Source organism: Patiria miniata, unplaced genomic scaffold (genome assembly GCF_015706575.1).
Source record: "Patiria miniata isolate m_02_andy unplaced genomic scaffold, ASM1570657v1 HiC_scaffold_20, whole genome shotgun sequence".
In the NCBI taxonomy this organism is placed as follows: domain Eukaryota; kingdom Metazoa; phylum Echinodermata; class Asteroidea; order Valvatida; family Asterinidae; genus Patiria; species Patiria miniata.
In genome coordinates, this window is record NW_024037059.1 from 37,336,077 (window position 1) to 37,363,803 (window position 27,727).

The following is a 27,727-nucleotide window of genomic DNA, read 5'->3' on the forward strand; positions in this document are numbered from 1 at the left end:
CTTGTATCTTGCACTGTACTGATGCATAAATGTGATTAGCTTGCGGCCCTTATGAACAATCTCAACATCAACTTCCGAGATTTGAATTCTGGGGTTGGGTTTCTTTAACAGGTACTTAAGGCCAAAAAAAAAAGTTTCCGGTTTCTGGTATGGAGCTTGCCCAAAAAGTGGTGCGGCGACGCGGCTTTTTTTTTTTTTTACCTGTTTTTTTTTGCTTCATATGTCGGCTGATGACTGCAAATGGTGCCCGACTAAACTTAGTGCAAATATATGGGAGTCCAGAGAGGCCACATAAAGCTTATTCTCGATCATAACCCCATCTAAAAACACGTTAAAACTGTGCAGCAGCAGGATTCCAGTGAAACCAGTGAGTTTTGCGGTTTTGAGACATCATCTTTTATTTGAAAAAAAAAACCTTTTTCATTTTGCCGACGCACATGGCTACGGCGACGTGCGCGCATACCAGAAACCGGAAACTTTTTTTTTTGGCCTAAGTACCCGTGTTTTTTTTCCAATCGGGTCCCCGGTTCCTGTACAACCTGTAAATGCACACCCCTACACTATACACTCTATTTTAGATAGATATTTACATTTTCACTACGACAGAATAGGCCTTGCCTACAACGGAATAACAATGCATTAAACAAAGAAAATGTCGGTGTACGGAGATGCTGAATTTGTGAGATCTTCCATGCCTCTCAACTAAGGTTCGTTACCTTCGTTATAGTATTGTCATGTTCCACACAACATATTGCCCTCTTTTGAAACCGTAAACCATTGTATCATTGCTAAGGAATGCCAGTCAGTACACATAGAACCCACTATAAGCAATCACAATTATAAATGTACCTATAATATTACAACAAAATTGCTTGCTGAAATATGAATACGACCTTTGCTCGCACTTGCATTCCCATGTGAAAAGAACGACCCTTTCTTATTCTCTTGGTTAAACTGAAGTAAATTAATTGAATTAAAACTTAGCCTAGTTCTCCCAGGATGCAGTCAACAGAATCAGATTTTCAATATACATTTATGCATGTATTGGTGAAAATTAAGAAAAACAGATTACGCACCAGATGTTTCTTCATGGAGAAGAGAAGAGGACAGAATCAACTAATGCCCTGTGAATGGTCCAGTTTCCAACTTAACGCCAGTCTTTTAAACAAGATGGCTCAGGATAGATGTCAATTCTTGGATGAAGGGCTCGGCAGAACGCTAACCAGGAAATCCCGAACATCGTCCATTTCCTGTAAAATATACACAAAAGGAAAACATCTGAGTGAGAAGAATGTAATAGCATACAAGTAATGAATGTTTATGAGTGCAATGGTAAGAATAATTTCATGAGGTGACAGATGGAATGGTACATTCCACTTGGCAAAGTGGAACGGAAGCCAAGTGGAATGGAACATTTCATCTGTCAGTGAGCGAAATTATTCTTTCCACTGCACAAATGTCAAACATTCATTATTTGAGCAACACTCATCATTACATGTATATGCCTGATTTAAGCCTCAGCATCTGATTGGTACCTCGTGAAGTGATATTATATCACTGACATACAGATCCTTGTCATTTGATTGGTGGAACTCACATCACGTGGCATTTGTTGTTGCTCCCATTCACGCCGGGGCTTAAAAAGTCCCATTCACCCATGGGGAATGGGAAATACTATTCAACAGTTAGGATCATTCTTGTTCCATGACGCGGTATTTTTGTGCAAATGCGTGCTGGTGTGCGCGTTCAGTGTTGCGCGTAGCGCATATTGTTCCAAAGAAACAGCGCTACAGCGTTGGGTTCAAACATTTTTGTGATGGGGTGGTTTGGAAGAGAGAAATACATTTTCCACCAATTTTGTATTGAAATAAAAGGTCAAATATATCAAATGACAAGGATCCATATGTCAGTTATATAAAACAAATATTGAGTGGCTTTAAATTGTGAAATGGGAGGAATATTATCACTCGGTAAAATCTGGACTTTTCCAGTTCACTCGGCTTCGCCTCATGAAATGGAAAGTCCAGATTTTATCTTGCGATAATATTCCTCCCATTTCACTCGGAGCCACTCAATATTTGTATACTGAGTGTACAGCGTCAGAACCATCAGAGCTGTGTAATCATGGTGAAAGCCCAACCAATAGTGTGACCATGCAATGGAATTTTTATTGACCATGCAATGGAACTTCTATTTTTGCGGTGCTATTCCATAACACGTGATAAAAGACCACCAATCAGATTAAGGGGATTTATCTAGGCATTGTATAAACAATTATATTTAATTGATTTCCTCCTTCTAGTTCGCCTGATTTCTGATATCATCGTAATCCATTCTTATGAAAAGACAACTATGCACATACAAAGTGTATGGACCCTGTCCACAGGTACCCCCTTAAAGTTTGCAAAACAGGCCAAAACAAAATCTTCAAATAATATTTCTTAAAAAGTTTGGACTCACTTTAGGACAGCTGCTGTGTCCCAAGCCGCTGTACTTATGAAAAGTGTGGTTGCTGCAGATCGTCTTCAACTTCTCCCTCGTCATCTGGCCAAAGGCAAAATTAACGACTGGATCTGCATCACCATGGCACTGTAAGACAGGGCAGTCCAGGCTTGAACCAGCAAGTCTCTGTTCAGATAAAAAACTTTCATGAATATGCATGAACAAGACAACCACAGTAAATTTTTAATATTCGATCTATTCCTTTATCAGCGGTATTTTGTTCATTTGCTGTGAAGTAGGACATGACTTATAATCATTATATCCAATGGGACTTCGGACCAATGGGACGTCGGATCAATGGGACGTCGGACCAATGGGACGTTTATACCAATGGAACGTATAGAGCAATGGGCCGTCGGACCCAGAGGGATTTCGGACCAATGGGACGTCGGACCAGTGGGACTTCGGACCAATGGGACGTCGGACCAGTGGGACTTCGGACCAGTGGGACTTCGGACCAGTGGGACTTCGGACCAATGGGACTTTGGAACAATGAGACTGCGGACCAATGGTACTTCAGACTATAGAGACGTCCCCTCGGAACATTGGGGTGTCGGAACTAGGGGTGTCAGAGGGGTTGTCGGAACATAGAGCAGTCGCCGCTTTTCTTTTCTCACCTCAGGAAATTGTTCATGTAAAGGCAGCCACGTGCTGAGTGCAAGGATGCCGCCGAGTTGACGCTCGGTGGTAAGGGCCGTGTACAAGGCAATAGCGCCCCCTTGTGAGAAACCTCCAATAACAATGCGATTGCTGGGAATGCCGCTCTTCTCTTCCTCTTCGATTAAACTGTTTACTGTGTTGGGAACGACAAACAGTACAAGGCTTTGTGTTATTGAAGTTTTCAAATCCTGATCTTTATCCATGTGATCATGCAGAGTCAACAAATAAAAAAAAATGAAAAGATGGACTATCCAGGTTTTTAGTAAAAAAAAAGCAAACGTTGCAGAGTCCATATCCCCCCCCCCCCTCTGTATACATGTACACCAATGGGTGAAAATCTTATCTATTAAGGTAAATGTCACTATCCACTGAACCTATATGTAAATAAAATTGTTATTGAAATATTACTGCCACTAAATGCTGATATGACTCAAGAAATAAAACAAACAATAAACACAAAGTGACAAAACAAGTTCCACTGTTTTTTTCCCTAGATTTTGAACTTGTGAACTGTGCAAATACAAGTAGAATACATTGTACATGTACATGTATGTGGGTCCACTTGTCATGCTTGTGGTAGGTTTATTTTCCACCTGTGTTTGACGTCAAAAGTTTGCTATATCATAAAAAGAAATATCTGTGTCAAAAAGTGTTGCTGGGTGAACAAAATCACTGATGTCTGACCACAGAGTGTAATAGCCAGCAGGTGGAATATACATTTGCTGACTACACGTATTTCTCATTCAAGAGTCAGAATCTGGATTTCCCAAGAATGAGATATACGTGCATTCCTGAACTAAAATCCACCTGCCGGATATAATTCAATCTGGGACTGTACGTCATTTCTCACTCTGGAGTCAGAAGGGATTTCCCCAGAATGAGAAACACAAGTTCAAGACTAAACTTGTTCCAAGTCCAACAAGACTATACATGTACGATGACTTTGAACATGACAAACATATAAAAAGGAAATGATGTACTTTGTGATCTGCCACGTCACCACAAGTGACTGAGTAAGCCAACAGAGTTCACATTTCTTTGCTTTATTCCGAAGAGAAGGTACGTGTACATTTTACTGCTGCTAGTGTGTTATGTATACACTGTAGGATTATTCATTCTTAGAGTGCATTCAACATGTACATGTACATGTAGAGTAGGTATGGGTGTGCATGTACAGTGTACACTTGTTTGTGTATTTACTACAATGTAAGTCATTCTATACATTTTGGGAGGGTCCAAAGGGTGGCATTGCTCCTGTTCCTGTTGCCTAATTAAAAAAGACTTTGAAATCTTTTTCATTCACTTGGTTCACTCTTTGAGGAAGAATACACTAATAAGTGCATCCAGAATTACAAAATCACAGATGTCAGATGTAACAGGGACAGGAAAAAACATTGACCCCAAATTTATAGAATGACCGATTTAGAAAATCTCTTATTTTTTTATGATTGAATCGGATATATGCCACACCCTTTTAACAGAATGTGAATTTCTGTTTTAATACAGGATCAATGCCAAAGTGACACAGATTTGGGAGATTTCAGGAGCTAAGCATTGAAGGTAAGAGATTGTTAATGCCATCATTCTTGTTAAATTTTAAAATGCGACCCTCTGCGCCAGCACAAAACCAGTCACTTGGACCTTTTTTTTGACAAGTGGGATTTTGAGCTCGTGGGAAGGACACTGAATAAGCTTTCCAATGATGTATAAAATATACAGGATAAAATCTGACAAATACTTTCATTTCCCACGTTTTGGTTGTTTAGGTGCAATTTCTGAGTATTTTCAAGCCATTTTGTTATGGATTAGCTACATGTATACATGTATATGTACCTTCTCACAAAAATACAAAATTTACAAATGAACTTAATTGAACATGTTGAAAGTGAAATGTTTTCATTATTGTAGCTTCTCATGCTTATATCTAAAGTTAGATCATTTTTGACACAGGTACATGTACAATGTAGATGTATACATGTACTGTATGCATTAACCCTTGCACAATGGAACAACAATATATACTGGGTGATTTGGCAGACTTTCGATGTGGATTTCGCAGAATTTTATATGGTATTACGGTCATCCTGCCATGTAAGACGGTTAGTCGGGTACCCACTGGTGATACTCCTACCGTTTTGCGCATGCGGACCTCGGGGTGCCAGAGTGTCATGCCTGTCTTTGATTTTCTGATCATTTTGAAAACATTCGTTGTGACAAAGTTGTGCCGTACCGGTCCTTTACATCAAATTTCTTGGCAAGGACAGATCCAACACTCACGTAAATTCACAGGAAGCCCAACAAGTAAGTGATTCACCTATGGGCATAATTAAACATGGTTATATGTAGCGGATCAGAAGATAGAATGCTGTCGCTTGTATTTACCCGAGGGAAACGCGTGGCGTTGTATACAACGCCACGTTCACGGGTCTAACCCAACCCCAACCCTTCAAAATCCAACTACATGTTTTGTTGTCTGTTGCAGTGAGTACATTGTATACTGCCTTGTAAATGGTTTACATGGGGTCAGGCATACATACATATCCTTAACCCTTACCCTACTAGACCCTCCAACGCATGCCAATATGTGCCTCAAGAAAATCTCCTATGTTTTTTGCATGGCCCTCCAATATCTGCCATGTCATTTCAAGGGTAACTGGACAGGCACTCCAATACATGCCACAGAGAACAATGAGAGTCCTCTGATAACAATCAAGTGCCCCCAGCTGGTCAGTATCAGGTACCCTCCAGGGCCTCCAACTCCTGCCAATTGGAGCATTCACTGCTACATCAAAGTATCCTCCAATAAACTGCAGCTGGAGGGCATTGGCATAACCAACTGACATGCAGTAAACTACCCTCAGAGAGTAAGGGTTAATGAGAGTCCAACTGTACCATCATGGTGTTGGATTTTGAAAGAGTGAGGAAGAATCCTAGTAATTCACTCAAGGGAGTTAGGGTTAATTTATACGGCCGTGCAGCTTCCGACTTGTTTTGTGCTGGAGGGTCGATCACAAATGGTTACGATCGAGAACTATATTCTTCTTTCGTATCCTTCCACCACTGGCTGATTTTAGAATTATCTGAATCGAGAGTTGTTACTTGATGTTGGAAATGCACGAAATGGTCCGCAATCAAAACCCTAGTGTAAAGGGATCATCCAAGTATCAACATTTTCAAAAGCATACAAAATGTACTCTCATGTATTTCTCATACATGTATTTCTCATTAACATGTATTTCTCATTTACATGTATTTCTCATTTACATGTTTTTATTTCTCATGTACATGTATTTCTCATTTACATGTATTTCTCATTCAATGTATTTCTTATTTGCATGTTAATTTCTCATTTACATGTATTTCTCATTTACATGTACTTCTCATTAACATGTACATTTCTCATTTACATGTATTTCTCAAATTTACATGTATTTCTCATTAAAGTAAATTTCTCATTTACCATGTTTACGTGTATTTCTCATTTACATGTATTTCTCATTAACATGTATTTCTCATTAACATGTAAGTTTCTCATTTACGTGTATTTCTCATTAACATGTATTTCTCATGCATGTAAATTTCCCATTCACATGTATTTCTCACTAACATGTATTTCTCATGCATGTAAATTTCCCATTCACATGTATTTCTCACTAACATGTATTTCTCATGCATGGTATTTCTCATTTACATGTACATGTACCGGTATTTCTCATTCAAAGAATGACTCCAAACATTTCCAGGACTTAATGGGTTAAACTAGACTTGCGTTACCAAACATATAATTTTTTTTAACAGTTTTTCCAAATGGACGTTAAAAGAGGACACTGCTGGCGCTGTGAGAGGCAGCTTCCAGAGGATTTAGTGAGGTGCAGCCAGTGTCCGCAGGCTGAGTACTGCAGCAGGGGCTGTCTGCAGGAAGACAGAGTCAGGCATGGCAGTGTGGAGTGCCAAAACTTTGGGCCAAAACGGTGCAGCCAATGCGGAAAGCAGGGCAAACTGAAAGAGGTACTTGTTTGTTATTTTGCCAATTTATGCAAACCATTGCTTTTGCTTGTTAAAGAGGTTGGGTTGTGGAATGCTCGAAGACATTTCCGTCATTTTTTGGGTATATGTAGCCTAAGGTGTGATGAAATAAAAACGACTATTGTGTCTGTCATGAAATGAGTACAAAAGGTACTTTTGAGAGCTGTTTTTCAGGTCCTGTTTCGACCCGAACGTGCAATTTGTGTAAAAGTCGTTGTTGGGGGCAGCAAACAAAACATAGTAAAATCGTGACGTAATAAACAGGACTCGTTTATACCACGCTGCATCGGGAGTCCTATTTATTACGTCACGATTTACTACATATGTTTTGTTTGCTGCCCCCAACGACGACTGTTGATAGCCACCGCCTCCCACCTTTCTCTTTGTAACCAATGAAGGGGTACTTGTGCCAAAGTACATACATGTAATTGTTCTGATCTCTCTCAAATGATGTCATTTCCTACAGATCAGCCACGTGCATTGGAATTTGAGCATCAACTTGCATAATGCGCATCGGCTGCGCCGTATTTCGAACATATTTCGAGCAACAAGCGCGCATGTTTGGAACATTTTTTTCAAAACTGCTCTGTAGTTCTACAGAGATGGCCGTCTTTTAGAGAGTCCCATACAGGTAATATGAAAAGCAAGAAAGGTAAAAATTGTATTTCACCCATTTACACTTTTTCAGTGTGCTGGTTGTAACAACGCATGGTACTGCCATTCAACTTGCCAGATGGCAAACTGGCCCACCCACAAACAACAGTGCAAGTTGATTGAAAGCTACATCAAGGAAGCCTCAATGGGAATGAGATGTTTTCATTCTAGGCAAGGGGAAAGTGTCTCTAGGCACCCTGAACCACCGGTCTACATTGGAAACACCATTGCGAGTGACTTTCTACGCCTTGAGGAGAATGAGTGGTCAGGATTGAGCATGTTGAGTGGGGATATGGGCGAGGATGAGCTGAAGAAGAATTACAACTTGCTGTCCATTGGATGTGGAGACTTGAGGAGTACCGTGCTGACTGTCGCATCTTTACCCGCTAAGTATCTGGGGAATATCCAGGTCACGTTGGATGACCTTGACCCTTTTGTGATGGCCAGGAATGTCATGTTCCTTGCTATGATGGTCAGGTACTCCACCAGAGAAGGCATTGCATCCTCTTTGGCCACCATCTGGTACTCAGTTCTTATTTCCGCCAGTGACTACGACCTTATTAAGGACACATTGCAAGAACTTGTCAAGATGAGCCAAGAGGAACTCTTTGCTCTGACTCACGGACTTGTTACAGTCAGCGAAGCAGACTTGCGCTATTTGCAGGAAGTCTGGGAAGGTTGGCTGATGCTGAAGTGCAATCGCAAAGCGAAAGACTCAATCAATCTTCAGCAACAAAGAAAGCGTGTCTTTGACAGCGATATTGGGGCAATTGTTGGGATTCCTCAGTTTCTCAACCGACTCTCCAGGAGAGATGCCAAATTTATGAAAGACTGGTTTGGCCATGGACTCTTCCTTCCCACTGACAAATGTCGCGGAAACAGCGGCCTTGACTTTGACAATCCAACCCTCACTGGCAGGACATCAGCCAATGTCCTCAACAAAACCCCCAAAGAGTATGATTTTGCGTACTGCATCAGGACTGACCAAACTCCTTTTATAGTTTGGGACTGTCTGCGAGTCGATGAGTCAACTGAGCAACCTCTCTTGTCTGTGATGGCCAGGTACCACGACTACGTAACCAAGCTCCTACGGCAAACCATCAATTTCATTAGTCAGGGGCGGCTCACTGTTAACATCTTTCTTGCTCATTGTCTGGACTTTCCAAATCACCATCTGACTCTGAATCTGCCACACTATGACAGAATCTTCACATCCAATCTCTTAGACTATGTCGGTCTCTGTACACTCCTGAAGGTGTTTAAGCCACTACTGAACCATGACAACATGTACTCGACAATCGTGAATCAGGCACTGAACTGGATTGGAAACTGTACCCCACATGCAGATGTCCAGAAGCTACCCCCTACTGAAACTTTCAAATATCAAAAAATGTGTCGGCAGGACACAGGTTTCAGCGCCATATTGGCGACGGAATTCAACAACAACCGAGAATACTACAACACCACTCACTGGTTCCTGGCTTATCTCCGTGCTGAAATCATGGCCGGGGGAGTGGGTACACACGTGCCAGCCACAGATCACGTACCCAAGCTGAATGAAGTGATGCACTACGGTGGGTTGCGAATGCGCGACTTCCGCAAGGGGCGCAATAAACTGATGCCCTTCCAGTACCGCGTGAATGCAAGGAGAATAACCATGGTGGACGGCCACACTAGGAATGTAGAATGGTGCCTGCCAGAGCATAAAAGCTCCTCATCAGCAGAACCAATTCACGAATAAGGTTCATTGGTTCCCTTTCATTGGTTGAAAAAAAAACCTACTTATCTGGACTTATTTGTCAATCTCAATCCCGTGTGAAAAGCAGATCATGACAATCATGCAGGTAACTAGCCGGCAGCAGGTGTAAAGGCAGACAAAGTATCAAAGGGTTGGATGGGAGTCACAACGATGTTGAAGAAGGCTGAAGACCCTAGTGGCCGGAGAACCCTTCTTGCATCTGTGTCCTTCTGGTCCCCCCCCCCCCCCAACCAAACCTTCCTAGGTCACAGGAATGAGTGAGTGAGTGGATTCCTTAACCCTAACCTCCCCAACTCCATCAAAATCAATCCCCCCATTTTGGTGGATTTTGGGGGACTTGGTCCTGCAGGCCTGGTGTGACTAAACATTGAAGGAGTATGATGGACTTGGGCCTGGAGGCCTAAAACAAAGCATGCATTGGAAGCAGTGTGATTGATGGACTTTGGGGACTTGGTTTTTGACTAAATATTGATGGAGTATGATGGACTTTGGCCTGGAGGCCTAAATCAAAGCATGCATTGGAAGCAGTGTGATTGATGGATTTTGGCGGACTTTGTCAAAACATAATAAAAGACAGTGGAGAGTTAGGGTTAAAAGGGTAGAAAAAGAACTGTTTAAAACTTTGCAAAGTACAGTTTACAATGTATATTCTATGTATGTTAATAACCTGGACTTAATCACTTTTTGTGCGTGTGAAACAAGACCCATAACCGCACATAAAATAGTGATAAAGAATATGTCCCAACCTGTACATAACTGTATGATGAGACATCAAATAAAATTATAAACTAATAATTATATGAATGATTCTAACACGAATGAAAAACAAACGGCTCACAAACACTACCTCCACTATATTATGAGGATTAACTCTACATGTATTAGTAACCACTGGCCTTTGTTTGAACGCTTCCTCCAGACAGTATATTAACTCTGACTTATTTTGTCTATCTTCATTGCATCTGATAAAGTAGCTGTAGCTACGAAAGCTCATGCAAAAATTGTAATTAGTCTATTAAGTGATACCTTCACTATACACCTGCATCTAACAGACTAACATGGCTGTAAATACATGTACTTCTTTGTACAGGGTGGTCCAAAAAAAACACCGGAATGGCATACTTCTACTACCCTGGGATTCAAACCATATACCAATGCATGGAGAATCTTTTTAGAAGAAAAATGAAACCAAGATCCCCCAATTCGGTCAAGTAGTTGTTTTTGTTCGAGAGCCTATTTTGTGAAGCAAGGTGGGGTCATTTTGTCCTGATGAATTACTAAACCACGCCCGGGAATTCGACTTACATTGTAATTGATAGAGGGATTGTTATGTAATAACATTCACATGAAAGAAGTGTGCTTCACAAAATAGGCTCTGCATGCTCTGCAGCAAAAACTACTGGACCGAATCGGGATATTTTGGTATCATAATTCTTCTAAAAGGATTCTCAATCAAGTGGTACAGGTGGTTTGAGTCTCAAGGTAGTCTCAAGGAAGTATGCCGTTCCTTTTTTTTTTAACCATCCTGTATTATAAGGGAAATGAGCATCCACGTCCCCAAAAACAAAAATGGATAAGGCTGACTTATATATACTTACAAAGTTGACTTGATTCTAAAATTCTGGCTTCATCTTGTTTATCGTCAAACCTGAGGCTTCTAATATCAAACCAAGCCGGCATTGCCATCCCCATGTTTAACGACACAGGAATAGTAGGTCTGAAATAAGACAATGTAATACATAAACATGATAAATATACATGTTGGTCACACTGGCGCATGTACCCTCATTTTGACCAATCATGCAATCATTACTACCAAGGTGATGCCACATTTGTGGCATCACAAAGGTGTCGTTCAGCCATTAATTTCAAGGCACAAGTGTAATTGGAAAGGAGACAGAGTGCATGCGTAACACCTGCACACAAGCATATTGCCACTTCAATAATGATTTCTAATTTTGAACATATACGATAAGTCTATGATGTATTTTTTTTCTTTCATCCAGGGTCCTGCATTACTACCCTGGTAACAACAAATCTTCATAAAAATTGGCATTTGTTATTTTAATTTGTGTACAATGAAATCACGATAAGTCATATTTCAAGGGAATATATAAAAAATTTCGAGATATCGGAGTTTCGAGTTATGCAAAAATTCCCACTTTTTCCAAGATCATGTACAAATTATGCATAATGTCCTCAAAGTTTCACCGTAACTCAATATGCCTGACACGTTATTTGGCTCAGTCTCCTTCTGTTCATATTGGTTTTAGTGATGTATTTTTTCAATTACAAATCATCACTTTGTTCAGATTTTATTATTTTCTTACCTAAAAGTGTCTGCTTTATGGATAGATATTACAATAAACCACTCAAACTGTGTTACTTTGTGTAGCAAATCTTTATTTTGTGTCGTTTGTCAATGTCTAGTCTGTCGTGACCGCACGATTCGTGAGCACCACGATCAGCTGGGATTTCCCTATGTGCAGTCACGTGACCGGTTTCTTCTGTGGCCTAATTACGCAAATTTATTTATCATAAATCCACCTGGCAGCGCCCAATTTCATAGAGCTGCTAAAGCAGAAAATTTGCTTAAGCACGAAAAAACATTGCTTAGTAAAATAAGGTTACAGGCCAAAACTCCATGTGATGTACATGTACATTGCTTGTGACTGGTATTTAGCTGTTGTTTACTTAGCATAACAATTGCATGGAGTTTTGGCTGGTAACCTTAAGCAAATTTTGTGCTTTTCAGCTTTATGAAATTGGCCCCAGGTTTCCTGTCTGAAATTTTGAGTTACAATGGGCATGTTTATACATGATTTGCTATTCTTTTGATGGGAATAAGTTCTTACTTCGAGTAAACAGGGTTTTCAAGTTAGCCGGTTTTGACTTATCGAGATTTCACTGCATTTTATCCTTTTTCCATTTTTGGCTGCTCTCTCTCTTTTTTTTTCCAGCATATAAATTTGTACTCACGCTGTGGGACATATGATTTTCACGTGCTGTAGATTGGTTGATCTTCCTATGTCTTCGAAACCTGCAGCCCATCCATGCCTGTATGAACGATAAGCCAAATATATTTGTTAATACAGTGCATTTGCATGCATTTTTGAAAGACATTTGAGCCCGTGTAGATAATTTCATTTTTATGAAATCAAACACATTACCAACTTTAATTGTACCAATATCCTTTAGTTTGTGCTACATGTATGCAAAGATGGCATTTTATTCGGAAAAAATGTTGCAACCTCCTGATGCCACTTTTCTTTTATACACATGTATCATCTCAATGAAGGTCAGTCACTGCAAAAATGATGATAAGACATGAATCTGGGACTGAGACACATTTCCAACTTTGTAAGGAAATACTTCGAAAATGTTCTTGACTCTCCGTAGACCTGTAGACTTTGCACACAACTGCTGAAGTGGCGTCAGGTTGCAATATATTTCCCCATTTTTCCAGCCCAGATTAATTTTCAGCTCAAAAATTCAGAGAGTAATTTGACCGGGAATATTAACTGGAAACTGCCTGAGGAGTGATTCAGATGTTTACATAAATACATGTATGTATGCCATGTAGATGTGGCATTGCCCTTGCTCCCCACTCCAAGCAGGTAATCATGGGAAATTTATTAGCAAAGGATGGTAAAGTGCACCTCCAGGTACATGTATGTATTTATAATATTAGATGCCCTCTGGGGTATTATACAAATATTGAATGCTTCGAGTGGTGTAGTAAAACTAGCCTCCCGAGGTGATCCATGGCCTCGGGAAACCAGAATGCTCCATGGATCACCGAGGGCAGAGGGAGGCTACTTTTACTTCACCATGAGATAAAGCATTCAATATTTGTTTTTTAACACTTCACCCACAGATTCTGCTTGGTTTAACTATTTTTAATTATTTAAATCTGAACACAGTTGAAATAAACTTCAATTTCAACACAAATTGGTGGAAAATGTATAATTTCTCTCTTTTAAACTACCCCTTCACGAAATGTTTGATTTAACTCTGCGGCGCGCTCTCTTTGGAACAAAACGCACTATGCCCAACGCGCACACCAGCATGCATTTGCACACAAATACCGCGCCGTGGAAATAGTACTTTGGTTGCTAATGGTACAGTACTTTGGTTGCTATGCGCATAGTACTTTTGGCCGTGCACAGAAAGATAGCAAAATTAGAAAGTAACATGTGACTCGCTCTCGGCCAATCAAGACACAGAATCTGTGGTAGAGGTGTTATAATACTATTTATATCAGGCCGACTTGATCTGCAAGAAATAAATTTCAGGACACTGCCTTAATTTCTCGAATTTCGTTGAATATTCCCCGCTTACTGCAGCACAATTTGCATCGCTCGATGCTGCCATTGTGTTTGTTGACAACAGTGCGCGCATATTCTGCTGCGCGCTGTCCGCAAGCGACGGCACCACACGCTACGCTCTGTCATGTCTGTTGACTGGTTGAAAGTTCTGTGAGTTTCTACACTCTTCACTATGCAGGAACCAGCGAAATTTGTTAAAAGCCCAGATGAGGACGATATAAAAAATAACATTGTTTTCATCCGGGTACTTTTACTAAAATAATATTGCAATCATCCGATACTTTGTACGAAAGCATACAATACGCTGATCTATTTTTTTACCACTGGAAGCCTGATATAAATAGTAACCATCCATCCATCCAACGCTGTCCCTTGAATGACATTTTATGGCAATAGCTTGATAATTCATCAAATAGCCTGGCTGAAATCATTGAGGGCTACGGAATGTCTCCGTCCAATTGAAGTAATTACAGGTCACCTGTTAAATACAACCTATGAAGGCTGAAGAAAATTAAATGTCGCTATTTTTGGACAGGGAGGTACCGGTATGTCAGTACGAGTGAATGTGTGCATGCCATCGTTTACCCAATTCAATATTAAGGTTCATCATGTTCATGTACAGTGGCTTCGCCCAAGGGCGTCAATCGCTTCTCAAAAGTGGGGGGGGGGGGGGGGGGGAGAGGAGGATATATCTGTATCTTTATCAGAAATCATGCGAGCACAAAGCGCATGCCCTAACACCGTGGGATTCGGGGTCCGCTTAAGGGACCGGAAAAATTTTGAATTCCAGATGCCCTGTGGTAGAGTGTATGATCTGAGGCAATTTCTGACCACTTTAACCAATATTTGAGCAAAAGATCATCCTTCAAACATCATATTCAAAATTGGAGTCATTCAATCAGCTATTCTGAGCTAAAGAATCAACTGTGGGCTACAATGTTTATTCGGGGACGAAAAAAGTGGGGGGGGGGGACAAAGGATACGATATCTCCCCCCCCCCCCCCACACTTGTCCCCCCTGTCCCCCACCAATTGACGTCCAAGGCTTAACCCAAGTCACTTTGAAACCGAATAATTTTTTTTTCTCTTGCTGTAGTCTTAGGAATGCCATTTCCACTTCTTGTTGGTTTCTTCTTCTTTTTTTTATTAAACATCAGAAATAAAATGGAGCCAGCCATCAGTATAATTTCCTCAGGAAGTCTTCCTCCTCGCTTCCGTTGTTAATGGAACCGGCCATTATCAATCATAATAGAATTGCTGTTAGCCTCTGATTTCCAATTTTGGTAGAAATCCCCTCCAAAGGAGAATGAGTGCGTACGCACGATACCTTGGATACGCACGAACATTAAACACTTTCAAATCCCACGACACACTGAGGCAGATAGTTCTCCACTTACCCTGTGTCACCAAGCCCATGCAGAAAAATAAGCTGTGGACGGAAGACAAGAAAAGGAAGAAGAAATTAAGTTATTTTGAGCTGAACTGAGAGGATTTGGACGAAAAAATGTGAAGATTATATTTCACGGCTGTCCGGAAATGCAAACATGCTTTTAAAAGATTTCCATCTCAAATTTCACACTTTGATTTGATGAATAAATCAGGTAGAAACTACTCTTGGCAAAGGGGAAAAAAGAATCAGTAGATTTATTTGTCTAGTTATAAATTATAAGTACGGTAAGATCTCGAGTATCGGTCAAACAATAGGGGCCTACAAAAACATTTTATTATTTTTATTTCCATGAAATTTTAGCCAGAAAGTGTTTTTATTCAGAAATCTTTCCCACTTGACTATATTTTCTTTAGTATTTATAGCCTGGCTGAGACTACTTCACCCTATTAACTTTCTCACAAGCAGGATTATGTTGGGTAATTAATTAATTATACGAACTGATAATACACGTTTAAATGTAAGACTCATTAATCAAAACCTAGCAATAATTTACGGTAAGGCAAAAAAAAATAATAGTTCTGCTTCAGTTTCCCTACCTACCCTATTCTGACAGCCCCTACCCTATTTTTTTATGAGAAAAATGAGAAAAATACACCCAAAACCATCAATTTCTACCTTTTACCCTTGATTACATGCAGACGCCCCCATATGATCGCACACACAAAAAATTGGCAAAAAAAAGAAACTCCCTACCACCTACCCTATTTTCAAATGCCATGTAATCGGAAGCAGAAGTATTATTTTTTTTTGCCAAATTAAATGCTGTGCATGCTCATTTAAGGACAACGGATCAGAGCTCAATCAGATGATGCGCTGAATTTTACTGATTGCACTACTAGAGTTACTTTGCGCTACTGGAGAAATGTTTTTACTTACAAAAGACATACAGCCGCAGTAAAATACAAAAATGGAGCCACAGTAAATAATAAAAATGAAAATAGTATACTGTGTACTTGCTCACGATTTGTCTTTTTTCTGGTTGCTCATTGTAGACATGTAAGTATTGCATATGGTTTTACAAGTGATTCCAAATTGTTCGTGTCTATACATTTTCGTTTTACCAAAATAAACATTTTGCAGTTCTTGCTTTTTGCAGTACTACCATAATATGCATATTTATATGCATTCAGTGTGCCAGAACGTACAATGTATGCACTTAAACTAAAATACATGTAAATGTAGGACATTCTGGAAAAATGAGACAGAACTGGGCACAAATCGATAGAGAAAAATGCAAAAACCCAAATGGGGTGACTTTTCTTACTTTCAGATTTATTGACATAATTTGTAATCTCTGATGTAGACCTACAACACACCTTTTAAAGAAATAGTATAAAAACTGTGAAATAAAGGTGTTTTTAAGGAAAAAACAGTTGGCATCTTTCATTATCACGACTACAAAACTCAAAACTTTAAAGGCTTTTTTCTCCTTTATAGGCCTATGTATTTTCTGACAATCACATGTCGATGAAGGCGAACTTTAAACAGCCATAACTTGTCAACGGAATCCAACTGAAGTGCAACAAACAGTATTGTACAATGTTGTAAGGAGAATTTTATTCTCTTTCGTATAATACCCCCAAACGAAAGATAATACATGTACTTATGGCTTATTTGGTTTTAATTCTACAATGATGGAGCGAAACGATTATGTCACATCATCAAGATTTTCATCAAGAACCAGCACTTGTCCATGTGTGCTAGCGTGCTGCTGGAGAACTATGCAATGTATGCCTACCGGTACATGAAGGCAAATTTAAACACTGCGCCTTGATTGAATTGTTATTGATTTTGATTTGCCCGTATTTGTCTGTTCATTGGCATTCATGTCGTCCGGGGAGAAATTCAATAAGGTCACTGTTGCTTCAAGCACATGCCAAGTAAAACTCTGACAGAGAATGCAGGTTACATGTAGCTGCATCGGGATAAACTTATAGACACACTCTCCCAGAACTCAGTATTCCTCTGAGGATGGATTAAATTAAGTTATTCAGGCGCACTGAATTGACTTCCAATTAAAAAAAATGTAACATGCCCTCCCAGACAGTCACGAACTGTTAAAAATGATGTTGTTTTACAACGCCTTACAGCAAAAATCTCTGCGAAAATCATCGAAAAGAACATAGAGTTTGTTGTTATTGCTTAACCCTAAAAGGGCCGGGTTATTTTGACCATCTCTCATCTGCAAAGATGATTTTGGAGCATTTTGGGAAGGTTAGGGTTAATTATTATTAATTTTTTGGCTTAGCTGATCCGTCAAATGGACCCGTTTTTGTATTGAAGAGTAATTACCGGGTAGCCAATGAACGTAGGCAATTTAATTGCCTCCAAGCACAGTTGACTATTTGCACTTAAAGTTCTTTCAGCTTGTAAATTTCACAATTACGGTAGTTCTTACTGCTCCATCATCTTCATTAATATTTCTAAAAAAGCCGACAATTTACTGTGAAGCAGACGTGACTGTTTTAAAATGCGAGTGATAAAAGCGCTCGTTTGGGGACACTCAACACAGACGTGTCAACTGACACAGACATTACATTTCAATTCAGATGGGTACATTGTACAAGGTACTTCTCGAAAACTGAATTAGGAAGTGCGGTGTCGGGTCGATTTTGCTTCAAACAAATGCAAGGACATGCGGATATACCTTTGCTTTGCTGTAACTTGGCACTAACAGTAGGGGGGGGGGGGGCATTGTTGGTTCTGTACTTTTAGGCATGAGGCGGGTGAAACCAGGCTTATGATCGGGCATACATGATGTATCTCTTATGGATGATGCATCGCATACTTCAAGATTGGAGATTGTTAAAGCTATAGTCCATCATTTGCAGCCATCCTAAAAAGTAACTGACGTACATGTATTATTGTTGAAAAACATACTTGGTTGAAAGATAGTACATGTAAGAGGACTAAACTCCCTGTGAAATTAATCTTTCTGGCAAGCTATCATTTTGAAGTAATCAACGAAAGAAGGCCTTTCCAACGGTGTGTCTTAAGAAGCACCGTAGGAAAATTTTAATTAGTAGTTCGTTTTGTTATTCGGCGCAGCGCGCGCAAGCATTGGCACGACGCACAGGCGCGCGCGGTTGCTATAATTTGTCGGATCAGTGCGCGACATCGCGTATAGCTGCAATTCAAAACATGATTCAGCAACTTTTGATTTGAAAATGAGATCCTAGAATGCTGTTGTTCTCGGAATATACAGCTGAAGCTGAGCTGAAACTTCATCAGGTTAGTTGTTCAGTATCCTTCATTAGATTTTGAACACTTTTGTTGCTTCAAACGAACAAAATGCACAAATTACAAATGATGGACTACAATGTATATCTTTAATGCCAAAGCCATTGACACAGTACATGTATACATACTGTCAATGTACAAACAATATCCCTTAACATTGTATGTTTGATGTACGTGTACATGTGTGGGTAGTTGCACAGATTTTTGTACAAAATGTATGTACCACTATGAAATACATTTGTTGTCTGTTGTGTAGCAGTCTATGGGCCTTATTCACAAGTCGGCCATATTAAATTGAAAATTAGGTACAATATCTTTAAAAAATTTGAACTTGCGAAGAGAAATGAAAGCAACTTAATTTATAATGATCAATTCCAGTCTGCCTCAAATAATTTTAAATAATTAAACACTCCCTAATGTTTAAAGCCATAAAAACAAAATGACAGTAAAATAAGGCTACATTGTGCCTGCATAAATAGTCTGGCGCCATCCCATTCAACACTTAACAAAATGAAATACATGCAGGGAACTCAACGAAAATGGCCAACTCGTGAATATGGCCCATGGCGATTTGTACAAACCGCAAGCCGATATATTGTCATTTGCCCAGGAGGTGCATGGCACAAAACCCTTGGACTGTATCACAACAGACGACATTACATTGTAAGCCAGTTCAGTATCTCGATGAAGTAGTCCATGTCAAAGGTCATTCGGGATAAAATCGCCGACATGATGTTACGCGATGTTAATTACGCCAACACCCATTGTGCTCGTAATTAACACTCGAATGTCGTGCACCCGTCTCCCCGCGTGTTCATTCACCATAGAAGAGCGTTCGATAAGAGGCATGACCCATATAATTGTGCTGAGTGGTTGAAATTTAACAAACCAGATAAATTATTTTTAAAGCATGGTTGCTTTTGATTTTAAGTTGAAGAGTCTTAAATGAAACTATGGAAGGATAAGGAACTGCTACATGTACCGGTAGCTCTATGGTACTACAACCCAATACATGTACACGATGTACCTGAACAGGCCTACATACAGTATATGGATTTAAAATGACCTCAGAAAATGTTAAACTGTGTCACTTTTTCCCAAGATAAAAAAAAACAGCCTAATAAATTACAGATTTCACTGACATAAAATAAGATGATAACTGTTTCCCCCAAATCAGAGCAGGCCTACTGAATGTGCATTGTAGTACCAGTAGCTACATGTACACACAATGCACGTCCATCATTATTCTCTGTAAACAACGGCCCAAATGAAATGGTGGATCGAGATCCTATCTTCCATCTTCACTCTGTGTCTATGGCCGCAGCAGCTTGACAAACAACTTTTAGCGGCAGACACAAAAAAACGAAAATCTTGAAAAGGATGAACGGAAAGCTCCCATGGGCAGTCTGAAACATGATCTTGAGATTGTACGGACGCACTGATGCAAATGGCTTGGCTGTTGCCCTGTACAGCCTCAGTCCGCCCGAAGCTTGAACTCCATTTTCCCTCGATCAAGCGCATATATCGAATGACAAAAAACTATACAACAGGCATGACGAATATATCAAAAAACTCATCAAAAGAGGATGACTGGTGGTGATTGCTGGCTTTTACTGTTCAGCTCATTTGTAAATCACGGTTTGTTTGTTCCGGTTTGTCCTCCATGAAATATATGCCTTATGCCTCATTTCATACAAAACAAACATCCTTTGAAAATATGTGAGCTAAAAAATGCTGGTATATCGTAAAACATGACATTTCATAACCTTAAATATATTCACCTTGGTGAGTATGTACATGTTCAATGTGAGTAAATATAAAATAGAATTGCTGGTCAAAGACAAAGGAGTGAGCAATGTCACATTTGTGCAGCTTGGTTTACAAGCAAAAAATTTGTGAACAGCTGGATTGTACTTGTAATTTAACACAACCAACCAACAAACAAATAAGACAAAAAAAATATGTTTCTGTTGATTTTAATAAATGGAAAGTGACACATGTGTACTGGTCTGGCTGCATTTAAATTGCAAACGAACATGCGTACTTGTGTTCATTCACACTTGAAATATTCCATTTCATTCAATCAAATCTGAATCTGGGTCTTGTAAACACACGTGTGTACACACTTCAATACATGTACCGGTATCATTTGCAGCTATCCTATGTAAAAGTAGCTGATGAAATTATTGTTGAAAAATATACTTGGTTTAAAGATAATAGGCCCTAATGGCACTAAACTCCCAGTGGAATTATTCATTCTGGCATGCTGTAATTGTGAAGAAAACAATAAAAGAAGGTCATTTCCAAATATGCATCTAAAGACATTTTTAATTCGGCGAAGCCGTAAATGGATGCGTGCAAGCGTTGACACACACCCGCATGCACGGTTGCTATTATTCCTCGGTACAGTGAGTAGCTGCGATAGGCTGAATGAGAACACATCCCTGATGCTGATTTCGTGCCCAATTCAAAACATAACTCTGCAACTTTTGAATTGAAATCGAGATCCTGGAATATTGTTTTCTCGGAATAAACAGCATTCACTGAGCTAAACCTTCATCAGGTTAGTTGTTCAGCACCCTTCATTAGATTTTGAGCACTTTTGTTGTTACAAAACGAAAAAAAATGCACAAACGACAAATGATATGTAGGCCTATTCTACCTTTAAAGATATAGTCCATCATTTGTAATTTGTGCATTTTGTTCGTTTGAAGCAACGAAAGTGTTCAAAATCTATTGAAGGATACTGAACAACTAACCTGATGAAGTTTCAGCTCAGCTTCAGCTGTATATTCCGAGAAAAACAGCATTCTAGGATCTCAATTTCAAATCAAAAGTTGCTGAATCATGTTTTGAATTGTTTTGAATTGCAGCTACACATGTATACGCGATTTCGTGCACTGATCCGACAAATTATAGCAACCGCGCGCGCCTGTGCGTTGTACCAACGCTTGCGCGCGCTGCGCCGAATAACAAAACGAACTACTAATTAAAATTTTCCTACGGTGCGTCTTAAGATGCACCGTTAGAAAGGCCTTCTTTCGTTGAATACTTCAAAATGATACATGTAGCTTGCCAGAAAGATTAATTTCACAGGGAGTTTAGTCCACTTGCTATCTTTCAACCAAGTATGTTTTTCAACAATAATACGCCAGTTACTTTTTCGGATGGCTGCAAATGATGGACTATAGCTTTAAACAATCAGCATAAGTCCAGTATGCTAAAGAGTACCTGTGTACATCTTTACTGTATGTACATTGTACATGTGCATTACACATAAGGGATGAACAACGATTGACGGATAGTGCTACATGTAGGCCATACAATGGCTTGTTAATTAAATAGTCTTGTGCCAGCAAGATTTATCTGCCGTAATGCATGTTAAAGCGTACAGTTAGTCCACAAATGTCTGCTAATAACGATTCGCAGAGTGACTGACTTGTCATTTATGACATGCCATATGTACAAATGTAGTCCTGTGAAGCATCATTTGTAGCACGGCTCGGTGTTTCCATAATTTCATTACGAAGTGCGATGCACTGCATGTGTCCAACCCGCAGTTCTTACTCCGGTTTCAACATGCCAGTCCGTGGTCAATTTGGCATGTGGGATAGGGACAAAACAAAAATGCACATGGGCAATTCCATTGCTACGGACGTTACACTCGAGGCTTACTGACCAATTTGAAACAACAAAATAAAATACTTGCAGTTACTGGTAGGCTATTCAAAATTGATTTTAAGGTTTTCATCACTCAGATTGAAAAAAAAATCAGTCGGGAGGGGAATTTATATATATTTTATATTTCTTCGAATTCTGTTCAGGCATGATTTGGACATTATGCATAAGTTGCCCTACCTAATTTCCCCCCAAAATTTCAAAACCCTGTCCTCCTTTTACAACACTCCTGTTGGTTTTGAGCATCGCAAACTACGTAATTTACAAACTTACATGTACAAATGTGAGTGAGTCCAATATAAAAATATAGATTTTCATACTCTCTAACTTCAAAATAGCCATTAGCACCTCTCCAAGAAAAACCAACGGTTTGAAATCATTAATTACTTAAAGGGAATGTACATCATTGGCTTTTGCTGTAATTTTCAGAAATGAAGTATTTGAGGGGTTAGTAGGCCTATAATAGATCAAATATTGTTACACTGACATGTTTGAAGTTTTGTGTTCGAAACTGCTGGAAAAACCAAGAAAAACAAAAATGTTCAAGTATTCTAGCTCCCTGACTCCACTAAGGATGAAATGGATCAGTTTATAGATGCCGGAAACTTGTAAGGTACATTGTACATGTACATGTAAGGGAACCAGTCTAGCTGGCCTGCACACGTTCATAAACATCTAACCAATAGCAAACAAAATTTGGACTTAACAAAAATGGTAAATTTTGAGCAGCAGTTGAAAAATAGTCAGGTTTTTCCAACGGTGGTCGCATACAAAAATACCATTTTCTTGAAAATGGCTTTACACCAGGTGCCATAATTTTACATAAGGCTTTAGACTGTCATTTACCAACATCCTAGTAAGGTATTTCGTAAAAACTTGGTAGTTTTATTTTTCGATGTTTGCAAATGTTATATATTCCCTTTCATGATACACTGTACATGTTCTTATTGAAATATCCGACCAAGGAAGGACATGCACTCATGAGCACTATCCTTGCTCAAGCCAGACACCTGTGCCAGCTTTCATTACACCTGATACATGTATACTGTGAATAATTGATTACAGCTCGACAGGCTAATGACTATTTGAAGCCTGTAATACAGCACTAAAAGCAACCGCAACAAGCGCAAAACTAATGTAAAACAATATGGTTGAATTCTTTCCTCTCAAACTGCTGAAATCTTTTCTCTTTAGTGCTGTTGCACTAGAAAACTAAGGTATTACATTTGTATTTCTCCACTGCAGTTGATACACTTGGATTACACCGTGCATGACGGTACTCACTCCAACAGATTTAAACAAACATATACTCACAGATGCATTGATGCATGTTATTTTTAGAAATGCCAGTGGAAGCTGAATTTCCATGTTTTTTTAGCACGGATAATAAACTTGAATTTGAATGACAATTCTTCTTCAATGAAGTTCATTAGTCAGTAAAAGATGCAAACCCCTAAGGAATGGTACAAGTGCAAGCCGCAACACCCCCCCCCCCCCCCCGGAAAAAAACCACAATTGAAATTGAAAAAAATTAACAATCCCTCACAAAATACTTCCATGTACCTGACTCAGTCCCAGAATGCACACTTTTTTTACAGTGAGCATGAGCCTGGAAACCCAACCCCCCCAACCCCCGAAATATTTGTAAATACTGGCAGCTAAAACGTTGAATATTTAACCATGTATGATGTGATTGAAATCGGATTTGTTGATTGTTCTTCACATTGCTACTATTTTTGTAACCATTTCCAAGTGCGTGCAACCGTTCCCAAGTGTATGTCAGTGTTGTAGTCGAGTACTTTTTTCCGAGTACCGAGTACTGCCGAGTACTTACATGTAGGTTGCCGAGTATGAGTACGAGTACTTGTACCTCCGAGTACAAGAACAGGTCTCCGAGTACGAGTACTGTACTTTCGAGTACGAGTACAAGTACTTGTATATTTCCGAATACGGCCATACGGAAAATGGTTCATTGTGCGTAATTGGCCCAGGCCCAGTCACACCGATATACAGACCCACTCGTGGCTGGCTGTTAAATGGGTTTGTCCAGACGTGCACAGAGGAAAATCAGGAAACTTTGATTTCTCCACAAGCCAATCAACCATTTCAAACTGAAAGTATCGATAAAATAAGTCTGTGGTATATAGTCAAGCTACACCATTCCCCCCCCCCCCCCAAGTACTGCTATGCTATTCGAGTAGGAGTACTTTGATGATCGAGCACAATTTTGACATGTCCAGTACAAGTACTTTGCTGCCCGAGTATGAGTTACCGTCATTTCGAGTACGAGTACTTTGACATTCGAGTATACGAGTACCAAGTACGAGTACTACAACACTGGTGTATGTGCCACGTTCTGAAGCGTATGCGCCAGTGTATTTCGCAAGATGCAAAACAAAAGGAATTTACCCAATTAGATAGCAATGTATACATGTATGCCTGTACACATACATGTACATGTATCCGTCTGCGTGCAAAACACTCTAACAACCTATGCCTGAGCCTACCAAACTACATATACTCACAGATGCAGTGTGCGGTCCACTGGCTTGCACAACGACGGGTTTGGCCATGCTGGATGCCGAATTCCCGCACATAAACGCACGCTTGCCCCCGCTACACAAGGTGCGTACCACGAAAAGGGAGGCAGTCAGAAGGGAGAAGACGGAGGTAGGACGACAACTCAAGGAGGAGGCGGCAAGATGCTTACCAACGGCACGGAGAAACATCCACCAATCTTACCAAGATCTAAGCAAAGAGAAAAAAAAAACCAATGTCACCCATTGTTAAAACTATATAAACATACACGTATACTCAGGCATTACTTTCTCTGTTGAAACTGGGCGCTGTAAAAGAATTCTGCAGGAGATGGAAGCCAAGATTTAAACGTGCTGGTTTGAATGGGTCAGTTTACATTGTCAGCAGATTGTGTGTGTACATGCCACAAGGCAAAGCGATGAACTGCAGGGCTTCGCAACTTGAGCAATATTCTCTCCCAAAAGACAGTGCAATCTGTGAAGTAGCAGTTGCAACATTATGGAACTCTGCATGACGTTGCACCCGTTCATTAATATGCATTAGAGACACGTGGTTTTCCACCATGTCCATGAGGAAATGTTCACTACCGCACCATTTGCTGCTTGCCGCACATTTCATTTGCTGCTTGCCGCACATTTCATTTCTGCTTGCCGCACAATTGCAGAATAACCCACAACTCATCTATCCACCTCGTTGCCGGCTACAGAGTCACGGTTCATTGCTCTCAATAAAACTTCTCAGTGCTACCAGCATGTACACGCGTCACGCTCCATGGCACTCCCACTCCCTATCCGCACAGCCACTCCAGGGAAAACACATTTAACATGTTTAACGATAATATCCATTCAACTTTTATTTGATTTATTCCCCTTGGAGTTGGAGGCTTTTTTTTCCCAAGGGGAAAATTGGGTTTTTTTGCATTATTTCTTGCTCTATGCTCAGATTCACTAAAAATTCCGTATCCGCATTGCCACCCGACAGCCTAGGAAAAACACTTTTGACTTGTTCCCAGGTCGTTGACTGTGTAGCCATTGAGACAATGTGAGCTATTTTGGGGGGTTATTTTTGAGTTGCTGGATATTCTGTAATTACTCCCTTATTTAATTGGTAAATTTATGTAGTTTACATGGTTTAGGACCCCATTCCATATACTGGTACATGTAAGAGAACGAAAAGACATTTTCACATTTTGGGACTTAGCCGTACATGCCATATTTGGCAATGATCAGCGATGATCTTGATACGGGCAGGAAAAGTCAATTGTATGTGTTTTGAATCATCTTCTCAATAGTTCGCTATTAAGAGTAAGATTACCATGTTGAATATCAGCTAGCTTAACCAATATGCCTATGTAAACCTTTACAAGTGTACAAGTGTAATGAGTGTTTGCTGTTGTTTACCATGTTTGCCATGATGAAATATTTTATTTCACCATGTTAAAAAACATTAAAAGAGAAATTCCATTCGTTTTAATGTGCACATTAACAAATGATAAAAACTGTATTTAAACACATAAGAATTTACATTATATGAAAATACAATTACGAAAAGAAATGAAGTATAAAACACCAGTTCAATGTATGTTTAGAAAGCCCCTCCAGACGTTTTTATGCAGTTTAAATTTCTGAAGGTGCAGTGTATGAACTATGAACCTTCAGAACCTAACGAAACCTCATGTTGGCTCTTTCGACTCGCGATTCCTGGCGTTGCCGGTGTCAACATCACCAATGACATAAACACAACCAAATTTCACACATCCACACCGATACATGTACGTACTTCCCCTGAAACTATATTGTAATTGCATAATAAGTTGTAACACAAGAAAGAACACTTACCACACCACTTCAACCTGATCAGATTTATGGCTCGAATTCGTCAACGTGTAGCTCTTCTCTGCATATATATATATGTATGCTATGCATGCTGCAGCTAGCTAGCTGTGCGCGATATCGTGCATAATAGCGCCCTCTACTGGTGAGTGTACAAGGGATTTTGTACGGATTTCACTGCTGGATTTTTGCTTACGACCCGTATATAAAATATAAAATCCGACGGGTAAAATCATATAAAATCCGACTCCTATATAAATCGGACCCCTTTTCCCTTTTATTGGTTAATCCTTGCACGTGACAGGTCACTCTTACATTTTGATCCTAAAAATTAATAGCATATTATCGTACTCTCGCTTGCGCAATACCACCAATGGGTCCATATTTCATGGAGTCGGATATTCACGATACACCGCCAAGCTGAGTTGGGCGTGCATTTTCATTTTAAGATTTTATTATTGAAAACGGAAGTAATTCAGATTGGGAAGGAACTTATTAGATACTTTCACCTTTATTGTGATTAGATCAATTATAAAATGGTGTAAACCCTAGAGCAGGGGGTGGGGCGGCAGAGGGGGAAAGTGCGCCCCCTTCCGAACTTGCTGGATGTCCATGGTTGCCACATGGTGGTAACCTGTGAACTGGTGAACAACACTGGTATAAAAATAGTTTATAATGAATATTTTTCACTGTAATTATCATATGTTTTCATACAATTTTGGGCAGTTAGTATGAGAAGTGTAAATGAGACTTTTTTAAAATTCAAAAACATGTTTTCTTTGCCCATTATACCTAGACTTTAATTCCATGGTTGGTACGGAGCAATTCGCTCATTGCACGCTCCGCCATAAGCATGCAGAGCCTCGATCTGGCAATTTTACACAATGAATATAGCCGGTTCAGTGGTTCCCGGGTATACACTGAACCCCGACACAGGAATCACTGAACCGGCTATATCTATTGTGTAAAGTTGCCCGATCGAGGCTGTGCATGCTTATGGCGGAAGCGTGAAAAGAGCGAACTTTGTTTTGGGGTAATTCTTTTTAAACAGTTGTTGCAGG

The 27,727-nt window shown here is 39.8% G+C and overlaps 2 protein-coding genes across 2 annotated transcripts; one reads left to right on the forward strand and one right to left on the reverse strand.

Moving 5' to 3' along the window:
- Window positions 1–409: 409 nt before the first annotated feature.
- On the reverse strand, window positions 410–26,775 carry LOC119728967 (acyl-protein thioesterase 1-like). The gene is made up of 8 exons (XM_038201433.1): window positions 26,673–26,775; window positions 24,822–25,044; window positions 15,326–15,357; window positions 12,581–12,658; window positions 11,200–11,318; window positions 3,120–3,295; window positions 2,461–2,628; window positions 410–1,250 (listed from the first exon to the last, which is right to left on the reverse strand). The coding sequence occupies exons 2-8, from the start codon at window positions 25,023–25,025 to the stop codon at window positions 1,188–1,190; spliced, it is 840 nt and encodes a 279-aa protein (XP_038057361.1). The 5' UTR covers window positions 25,026–25,044; window positions 26,673–26,775; the 3' UTR covers window positions 410–1,187.
- LOC119728966 lies at window positions 4,382–9,943 on the forward strand. Its single transcript, XM_038201432.1, has 3 exons — window positions 4,382–4,722; window positions 6,961–7,170; window positions 7,877–9,943. The coding sequence occupies exons 2-3, from the start codon at window positions 6,970–6,972 to the stop codon at window positions 9,581–9,583; spliced, it is 1,908 nt and encodes a 635-aa protein (XP_038057360.1). The 5' UTR covers window positions 4,382–4,722; window positions 6,961–6,969; the 3' UTR covers window positions 9,584–9,943.
- Window positions 26,776–27,727: the final 952 nt, after the last annotated feature.